Here is a 9,407-nt window from a genome sequence, read left to right as displayed (position 1 = left end):
CCGCTGGTGGAACGGGCCGGGGTTGGCTGTCGGAGCGCCGGAGGGGGCGGGACCCGCTGGTGGAACGGGCCGGGGTTGGCTGTCGGAGCGCCGGGGTGGGCGGGGCCCTGGGCGGCCGGTTCCAGGTGGCGCGCCCCGCAGGCACAGACCAGGCGGGGCGAGGGGCGGAGCGGAGCGGGCGGCCCGCGGCCTCCGGCCGGCAGGGGGCAGCCTCGCTCGCCCCGGTGGCTTACGCTTCGGGGCTCCTCGCCTTTCGGGAGACGCGGCGACCTCGGGCGGCGGGTCGCGTCGGCCGGGCATGGCGGCGTGGAGCCCGGCCGCGGCAGCGCCTCTGCTCCGCCGGATCCGCGGGGTGAGCACGGGCAGGGGCCAAGTGCTCGCCCCGGGGCGGGAGCTGCGGAGGGGCCGCGGGGTCGGGGCAGGCAGGGGCTCCCCGTCCTTTCTCTCGTTCATTCATTCTTTCACTCGTGGATTCGTTCAGTGGTCCCGGCAGCCGGCATTCGGAGAAGTGTCAGGAGCCGGTGCGCCGGGGGACCCCCAGAGCCGGGTGGAGGTCGGGCGCGGGGGACAGACACCCTGACACCCTAATGTAGCGGCACGGGAAAAGCAGTGTTGATCTACCGAGCCGCCGGCAGAGGAGTCCTAGCCCGGAGTCACGGCGTGGGTGCCGGGCCTGTGGCGGGGTCTGGACTGTGGGAACGTCCACGGCCTCGTTGACCTTGACCCGCACAAATCCCGCGTGCCCGGCGTCGAGCCCAGCAGAGGGCACTCACCGCGCGCTCTCCTAATGTTCTCTCCGCTTTCTGCTTCATCCCTTCATCCCTTCCTCGCTTCATCCACCTCTTTCCCCGTCCTCCCTTATGCTTCCTTCTCCCCTGCTGGCCTTGGACCTGCCTCCCCAAGCAGGCCTGCTGGTGACTGTCAGCGTGGCCCCGCGGCCTCTGGGGACTTGGTCAGTGGATTGCCTGTTAAAGGCCGCTGCCCACCGATCTGCTACGAAGAAGCAAAGGCTTCTCCTGAGAACTCTGCAATGCTAACCACCACCGTGCTCCTTGGTGGTTATTCTCTGCCTTTGTTCCCCCTCCCCCACCCCACCCCACCCCAGATGCTTTCCTCAGAAGAGGCTCCATTCCACCCCCCAGTCTTACCCAGATCCACAACATTAAGTTTCTCTCCCTTCACACAGCACTCAGTGTAAGTCCAGCTCTTTCTCCTGGCCTGCATTTCAGCTGCCTGCTGGACTTCTTTGCGGGTGTCCAGTAGCCATGTCCTGAATTGTGTGGTCCTTTCTCTGCCCATCCATCCATCCATCCATCCATCCATCCATCCATCCCCAGGTCCTCCGAGGGCCTGCCCTGGCTCAGCCCTGGAGGGCTGCCGTAACAGGACAGACTCAGTCGTGGCCTTTGAGACCAGGTGGTGAAAGGGCCAGTGCCCAGGCCATTTTAAAGAAGGTGCCCCGAGATTCTGTAATACAGGACCCTGCTCTGGGCCAGCAGGAAAGGCCTGAGGGTGGAGGGGAGGTGCCTTCAGCGCCAGCACTGGGTAAACAGTGCCCGTGGTCCCCACCTGCCATCCTCCTCCAGTCAGGGACCCGGGCTGGTGCTGCTCCCTTTGCCTCTTACCTGGGCGTCTTTCCCGACGAGCTTCAAAACACACTGCTTTGTGCAGGTTACCTTGGCACCAAGATGCCTGTCGAAGTCCAAAATCTTTAGCCTCACATTCAAGGCCTGTCATACCCTATATGAAGCCTCCCTTTCCAGCATCAGCTCAGCCAAGGGGCTGCTGGCCTGGTTTTCTGCGCCTTCACCCCTAAGGACTGAGACATGCGCCCCTCAGAAGCACTGGGTCCCTGTGGTAGCCATTAGGGGAGGGGGGAGAGTGGTTGCCAATGGCAAATAATCTAAAAGTGTTTCTCCTTCAGGTTGTTTCATAGAATTCTGCGTCTCCCCAGTGAGAATTCATGTTGCAAAAGGTCACTGGCTTATTGAACAGTAGGTCACAAGGTCACACCCCACTGGAGAGACCGGAATATTAATCAGGCCTAAAGGGTAGCTGGCATTTTGGCCCCACCAGTGCCTGGTCAGTGGCACCTTGGACCAGCGGGGCACAACTGCCTGGCAGGGGCCAAGTGCTCGCCCAGCTCTCCATTTTACTAATGGATCCAGCCTTGGGCATATTAATGCCAGTTTCCTCAACTGTAAAACTGGCATCATGATCGTATCTCTCCCGGCATTATCATGGCAAGCCAAACATCTGTTGAATTAGGTCTGGGGCCTTGTCTCTGGAGTCCAAGTGAGTTATTTACCATCATCCCCACCCCAAGAAAGTTGGTTCTGCATCCCAGGGAGCTTAGATGACTTAGCCCATGGCCTGCTGGCCCCGCCGGGTGGGAAGATGGCGGTGGGTCCTGCACAGTGGCCCGGGTGGGCCGGCGTCATCTTGCTCAGCCATGCCTCTTCTCTGCTCTGTGGCAGCTTCCTCTTCGCTGCACCCAGCGGATGTTTGCCTCGCAGACGGAGGGGGAGCTCAAAGTAACCCAGATCCTCAAAGAAAGCTTTCCTCGAGCTACAACTATCAAAGTCACTGACATTTCAGGTGAGGTTTCCTCATCCTCCCACAGAGTTTGTTCTCTGGAGGGGCGAGAGGGGGGAGGTGGGCTTAGCAAAAGGCACTTGATTGCTCCTTCACAAGTGTGGCTTCGGGGCAGATGTGGAGGAGGGGCTACGGAAACACTGAGGGAAACTGTGGGAATGAGTTCCCTCTCATCCACCCCCGGGCTCTGGTCCAGTCTTTGATTTGACTGCCAAGCTGGGCTTTACGGAAATCCCCCCACATTCTCCCGATACCCTCGAACGGCAGAGCTGGAGCGGACGTTCCAGGAGTTTGTCCCTTTAAGGAAAGTAACTGCCTCGCTTTGCTCACGAAGAGAGGAGCCCAGGGAGGCCGAGGAGCCTGCCCAGCCCCTCACAGGGAGGAGGCGGCCGAACCAGGACCCAGGGCAGACTCACTCGGGCCTGAGCCAGTTTCCTGCCCCAGCCAGACCGTGCATGTCTCAGATGGCCACTGGCACCTCACAGCTCAGGCCGGCTGTGTGGTAGGAGCTGACTGGGCAACCCTCTTCTGCACCCACAGGCCGGGGGAGATAGGGCCTTTTGCCAGACACACCCATGGGGGGCGGGGGTGCTTGGCAGTGGGCGGGCACCTGACTCCCACACCCAGACTTGGTCTTTGCCGCTCCGCACGCCCACAGTGGCCCACAGGCTTTTCTGAGAACGTAACACTGGGAGAAGGTTTAGAAAAACACTTTTGTTCTGGAAACTAGAGCTGAATCAATCTAAAGATCCTCAGGAATGGGAGGTGGGGCGCGCACTCTGCAGGGGTCTCAGCAATGCTGGGGCCTTGATATCACCAGCCCTGCACCCGCTCAGGCCCAAGCAGGGCAGAGCCGGACCGTGACCTCCCGTCTGACTCTGCCCAGCCCTGGAACCGGGTACAGGAAGGGAGCTGAGGCTGGCAACCTCGGTTTAACCAAAGCTTGGACTCAGCGCTACACGAGAAGCCTAACAGAGCCCTTTGCACACAGTGGCCTGGGGTAGCAGCACGCGGGACATCCTCTTTCTCCCCGGCTGGTTCCATGTTAGAGCAGCGTGGTTTCCCATCAGCCACAGCGCTAGCTCCCCAGCCACGTGGAGACAGAGCCTGGTCAGGGCGTGGATGAGTCCACACAAGCTCTGCCTGGAGCACTTCACCAGAAAGCGGCTCCCTCCCTGCAGAAGCCCAGGAGGAAACGCTCAGAGCTGCTCACTGAGGGGGAGGGGCTGGAGAGAGACCCGCCTGTCGCCTGTGGGCAGCTTTGTTGTTGAGCTTTTGTTAATCCTCACCCGAGGAGATTTTTTCCATTGACTTTTTAGAGAGAGTGTAAGGGAGGGACGGGAGAGAGAAAGAGAGAAGCTTCGGAATGAGAGATGGATTGCCTCCCAGGTACGTGCCCTTGATTGGGAATGGAACCCGTGACCCTTCTGTGGCTGGGACAACGCTCTAACCATTTGGCAACACCGGCCGGGGCTGCCGCTCCTCTGTCCCTGTCTCTCTTGCACATCCTTGTTCCTTTTCTTTTGGGTAGTATTACAGTTTTCAAACCAAATTTTGGCGTATTTTTGCACTAAAAAAAAGCGATTGCTGGTATATGTATTTTGAAGGTGGAACACTAAACTTCAGTCCCTCCCACCCTCTTCCATGGCATTTGTTGGCTCAATAAAAGGAACTACCAGAAAAACCTACATTTGTGCCTTATCTTTCCTACCCCACAAGTGATAATCCTGGGTGGTGCACCTGCCTTAGTAAAGGAGGAACACATTTTGGATGGGGGCAGCCTGCCAGGAGGTGTATGTGGTCAGATCCCGAGCTGTAACCTGTTTCTAACCGTCTTAGCAACTTCCTGCTGAACAGTAGTATCCAGACCTGAGATTGTGCGGGACGTCAAGGACCTGCTGGACTGTGGCTGCCCTGACTTAATCATTGAAACGCTTTCAAATTGCACTGATTTCAGGAGGCTGTGGGGCGATGTATGAGATCCAGATCGAGTCAGAAGAATTTAAGGAGAAGAGGACTGTCCAGCAGCACCAGATGGTAAATCAGGTCAGAGAGGAACAGCGCCCCTCTGCCCCTCCACCCGTCCCCTACCTCCGCAAGGGCCTGCCGGGTGGCCGTGGTATCGGACTGGCAGTCTTAGGAAAGAACAATGCAGTGCCACAGTCATGCAAACAGGACCTCGGACCTGAGAAAATATAACCAGGAACTATCTGGAATCCATTGTGGACAATTATGGCTTCTATTCAAATCGGAAAACAAGCCACCTAATGGTTTTGTCTTGTTTTTCTATGAGCCAGCGTGTACTGTTGTTGTCACGTACTGAATAGTATTGGTAAATGTAGGTGTGCCAAAAGATAGGTTTTTGTAGGTTTGAAGTTTCTTTTAGCCTCTCTTTAGGACTGCCTCACAGATTGGGGCTCAGCGTGATTGAGAATTGCTCCAGCCGCCCCAGACCCAGACACCGTAGGGGCCTGAAACATCAGCTTTAACCAGACAAGGCCAGGTTCACTTATCATCTACGCTTGTTTTACTTGGGATTAATACAAGCGTTGGCCCGAGGGTGTGTCTGTAAACTCGCCGCCTTCAGCAGGGACATTTGACACCCTTCTGGAAGGTCCTGAACGTTGTGAACTAGTTTAACGTTTGTGAAGCCCTGCTTTGGCCATGAGAGCCCTCTGTCACCCCTTCCACGTGAGGTTCAGGTGTCCCAGGTTGCTGTTCCCGGCCCCCCCCCCCCCACCACACCTGTCTCGGCACCCACCCTCCCTTGGCCCCCGCCCGTGGTCTCTGTGCATGAGCTTCGCCCAGATCGGACCTCCTGCCTGTGTCCTTCCTCCCTCCTCTGCCCGGCTCAGGCGCTGCCTCCCGGCCTGCCTGGCAGGGCTGAGTGCCCTCCACCCTTTGGCTCCAGCATCGTCTGCCCTGCACCCTGGGTACTAATGCCCCTTGGCCCTGTCAGCCCCCTGTGGGCTGCTTCCCTTCTAAATCTGTCTTTGGATCCTCGTGGAGCCCAGCCCTTCACTCGCACGTGGACACCTGCGGCCCGGAGGTGCCCGTGGTCTGCCGGGCAGTCGGGGGTGGAACCGCAACCACTTTGCTCTCCCGATGGTCTCTGCTTGGTTCCCTGAGGGCGGGGTGCCCCTGCCACTACAGCCCACGCTCCTCTACCCTCAGGAGCGAACTCACCTTTCCTCGGGGCCCCTGCCGACTCGGGGGCCAGGCCCCCAGGGGTGCCAGGAGAGCAAGTGTTTCTTCCCCTCGCACCCTGTTCCCGCCCTGGGAGCAGCCGCAGGGAGGAGAGTGAGCACCCCGACTTGGCTCTCCACGTCACCGTGGGGTCTGAGCCTTCGTCTCCTCTTCGGCCAAGATCGCGTGAGGTGTTGCCCACACGTGCCCAGCCTCATGCCGGCGTGCGGAAGGCATTCGGTAAACAGCAGCTGCCCTCTCCTCGTCTCTGGCCTCCTTCCTGTCTGGTGCTCATCCGCTAGGTCCTCACGAGGGTGCCTCTGCCTGGGTCTCCCCAGCTCAGAGCCCTTCCCTGTGCGTCCTGGTCCCACCCTCCCGGCCTGGGACCACCAGTCCCTGGTGGCCTGCCTTAGTTCGCCCCTCGGATACCTGACTGGAAGCCAGGCTTTTCCTGCTGAGCCAGGTGCGTTCCCAGCCTTTCCTCACCTTGTGCCCCTGGGCCCGATGCCCTGTCCCTCTGCCCATTCCATTCCCAGCTGGCCCGCTCCTGGGCTGCCTCCTGCACGAGCGGCCAGTTCAGTAGCAGACACGCCCTCCTGGGGACACCCACCACGGTCCTGAGCTGGCTTGGGGTCTGGCAGCAGCCATCACTGCACTGAGTCCATTTCTTGTGGACTTGTGTTACTTCTCTTACCTCTCTCATCATTTTCCCTGTGGGCGGGGTGCCCCTGCCACTACAGCCCACGCTCCTTCCCTTTTTCATCTGTGTCCCCAGATCAAAGCCTATGTCACACCTGAACCGAGCAGGCTGGGTCAGAGGTGCATAGCTCCCTCAATACCAGGCCATTTGGTAGTCCCAGCAGCAGTACACAACGTGGAAAGCAGCTGTTCCCCAGGAGAAGGGAGATTGCTGGACAGCCCGGGGGGGTGGGGGGGGTGGGGCGGGGAAGTCCACCTCACTGCGATGATCAGATTTGGGCCTAATGTAAAGGATTTTGACTCTTCTTCTACGTTGATTATACACCCCTGTGGTCCACACCGCCCTTGGGTCCAGTAGCTTTTCTCTTGGCACGCCAGAGAAATGATACCGATTTGACTGTGGTGACTCATTCAGGTTTGTGCCCTGATGCTGAGTCTCATATTTTACAACTTTATTTTTCAAGTAAAAGTGGGCTATTTGTGCTAAATCGTGTGGTTTTAAAGAACAGGTGCTTGTTGTTTGAAATAGCAGAACACAAAAAGCAGCCTGGATGGTAGATTTGAAGTTCCTCATGATGGGGCTGGGGCTGGAAAGTGACGTCAGAGCCACACACCAGGCCGATGCAAACAGGAAGGTGCTCTGTATGCCGGACACAGAGAGCTCTCCAGTGGTGAGGGGGGGAAGCAAAGTATAGAACAATGTGTCTAAAGTGCTACCGTTTTGTTTTAAAAAGGCAGTGTGGGGAGGAATATGTATTTATATTTGCTTCACTATGCAATTTTGAGTCCTCACATAGAAACTAAAAGCAGTTCTCTACTGGGGGACGGAGGTGGAAACTGGGGGAGAGAGGGCAGGTGTGGGAGGGAGATGTCACTGTATGCCTTTTTAGGCCTCTGATTTTTTGAGTCAGGTTAGATTCTGATTTTAAAAAAGAAATTGTTTTCCAAAAGGAAAAAGTGCTGAAAGAAGGTGCACAGGGTCTTACAGATACAGAGCTCTATGAAGATACTGGCTGAGGGACTTACTGTAGTCAGTGCCGTATACAAAAGAAGTGATGACGCTCTTTTCCTTCCTTAGGCCCTGAAAGAAGAAATCAAAGGAATGCACGGATTGCGGATATTTACCTCTGTCCCCAAACACTGACCATGCCCCTGCTGCATAGATGCTGCTGCTTAAAACCTCGGATGAACTTGACCATTCTTTCCTAGGCATTTGCCAAAAAATTTATCTATTTTGTTCATAGACATTTCCATGTTATAATTATAGAAGAATATGTTATCTATTTAGATGTTAATTAAAGGCAACAGATAACTGAGTCTTTTGAGGAGTCATTCATAACGCTTCCAGTTCCTTTATTTCAGGAGCAATGTCCTTTTGTCCAACGTGGCCTTGTCCTTGGACAGGCGGGATGGAGTGCCAGCTACTTCTGTCTTGTCATGAGACCTCCTTGTCTGTCATCTGTGAAACGGCTCAGGCCCCTAATCTTATCAAACAGAAGAGAAAAGCCCTAGCTGGTCTGGCTCAGTGGATAGAGCGTCACCCTGCGGACTGAAGGGTCCCAGATTCGACTCCGGTCAAGGGCACGTGCTTGGGTTGTGGCCTCAATCCCCAGTAGGGGGCGTGCAGGAGGCAGCCAATCAATGATTCTCATCATTGATGTTTCTATCTCTCTCTCCCTTTCCCTTCTCTGAAATCATTAAAAATATATTAAGAAAAGATCCTTTGGTTTTGCTGTTCCCATAGTTTACCACTCTTTCCTTCCCCTCCAACTTCTTATGAGAATGATTTTGGACCCTCGTTTTCTCACTCCCTGGAGTAGACTCAGGATTTGGGGCTGCCTGGATCGGGATCTTTGTCCTGTGTTTGAAGATCCCCACCCTTTGCATCTTGTGGGGAGGTGGAGCCCACCTCTCCTGACAGGAGCTGAAAGACTTGCTTTCCTAGCTCTCTTGATAGTAAGGCGCAGGCAGATGATGCAGACTCAGCCAACCAGACAGATCTGCCCAGGACTTTGAATTGGGAGCAGGTGACGCCAGGAAGCAGGGGCGGTGGGGCATGGATTCTGGTCATGACAGGTAACTGACACACCTGTGTGTTACTGGGAGGACTGAGGCATTTCACATGCCGAAGTAAGGGTTGATGAGTCAAACTGCGGAAAGGATAAGGGTACAGCTAAATGTCAGGAACACAAGTGCCACCAGGCCTTTGCATCTGCTGTCTGCTTCTCTGCAGGTCAGTATTATTATTATTTTTAAATTTTAAATTCTCACCCAAGGATGCTTTAAATTGATTTTTAGAGAGAGAAGAGGGGAGAGAGAGAGAAACATTGATGTGAGAGAAACAACGATCGGTTGCCTCCCACATGCGCCCCAACTGGGGAACCCAACCTGCAAGCTAGGTAGGTGCCCTGACTGGGAATCGAACCTGCAACCTTTCGGTGCGTGGATGATGCTCCAACCAGCTGAGCCAACCGGCCAGGGCAGATCAGCATTATTATCTCTCCCTCTGCATTGGTGTCCACCATATAGCAGTGGCTATATTGCTAGTAGCTCTTAATTTATATATATATGTATGTATATATATATATTTAAATTTTATTTTTCAATTACAGTTTACATTCAATGTTATTTTGTATTAGTTCCAGGTGTACAGCATAGTGCTTAGACAATCGTATGCTTTACAAAGTGTTCCCCCTAATATTTCCAGCACCCACCTGGTACCATACGTTAATTTTTGTATCTTAAATGTTGCCCAGCCAGCATGGCTCAGTGGTTGAACATCAACCTATGAACCAGGAGGTCATGGTTCGATCCCAGTCAGGTCACATGCCCAGGCTGCAGGCTCAATCCCCAGTGTGGGGCGTGCAGGAGGCAGCTGATCAGTGATTCTCATCATTGATGTTTCTATCTCTTCCTCTCAATAAAAA

General features: G+C 55.3%; 1 protein-coding gene across 3 annotated transcripts; it reads left to right on the top strand.

Moving 5' to 3' along the window:
* The first annotated feature begins 227 nt into the window (after positions 1 to 227).
* On the top strand, positions 228 to 7,796 carry BOLA3 (bolA family member 3). Of its 3 annotated transcripts, none has more exons than XM_054727820.1 (4): positions 228 to 352; positions 2,478 to 2,598; positions 4,553 to 4,632; positions 7,559 to 7,796. In XM_054727820.1, exons 1-4 carry the CDS (start codon positions 299 to 301, stop codon positions 7,622 to 7,624), a joined length of 321 nt encoding a protein of 106 aa, XP_054583795.1. In that variant the 5' UTR covers positions 228 to 298; the 3' UTR covers positions 7,625 to 7,796. The 3 variants fall into 3 exon arrangements, with proteins under 3 accessions (XP_054583795.1, XP_008145653.1, XP_008145654.2); XM_008147431.3 differs by having other exon boundaries at positions 4,553 to 4,641; XM_008147432.3 differs by lacking the exon at positions 4,553 to 4,632.
* The last annotated feature ends 1,611 nt before the right edge of the window (positions 7,797 to 9,407 follow it).

This window comes from Eptesicus fuscus, chromosome 16 (assembly GCF_027574615.1).
Source record: "Eptesicus fuscus isolate TK198812 chromosome 16, DD_ASM_mEF_20220401, whole genome shotgun sequence".
Classification (NCBI taxonomy): Eukaryota; Metazoa; Chordata; class Mammalia; order Chiroptera; family Vespertilionidae; genus Eptesicus; species Eptesicus fuscus.
Note: the sequence above shows the minus strand (reverse complement) of the source record. Positions and strands in the feature narration are given on the sequence as shown.

Coding starts and splice junctions, on each gene's coding strand:
- BOLA3 (XM_008147431.3), top strand. CDS start 299: ATGGCGGCGTGGAGCCCGGCCGCGGCAGCGCCTCTGCTCCGCCGGATC. Junction 2,599..4,552: donor CAAAGTCACTGACATTTCAG/GTGAGGTTTCCT, acceptor CACTGATTTCAG/GAGGCTGTGGGGCGATGTAT. Junction 4,642..7,558: donor AGCACCAGATGGTAAATCAG/GTCAGAGAGGAA, acceptor TTCCTTCCTTAG/GCCCTGAAAGAAGAAATCAA.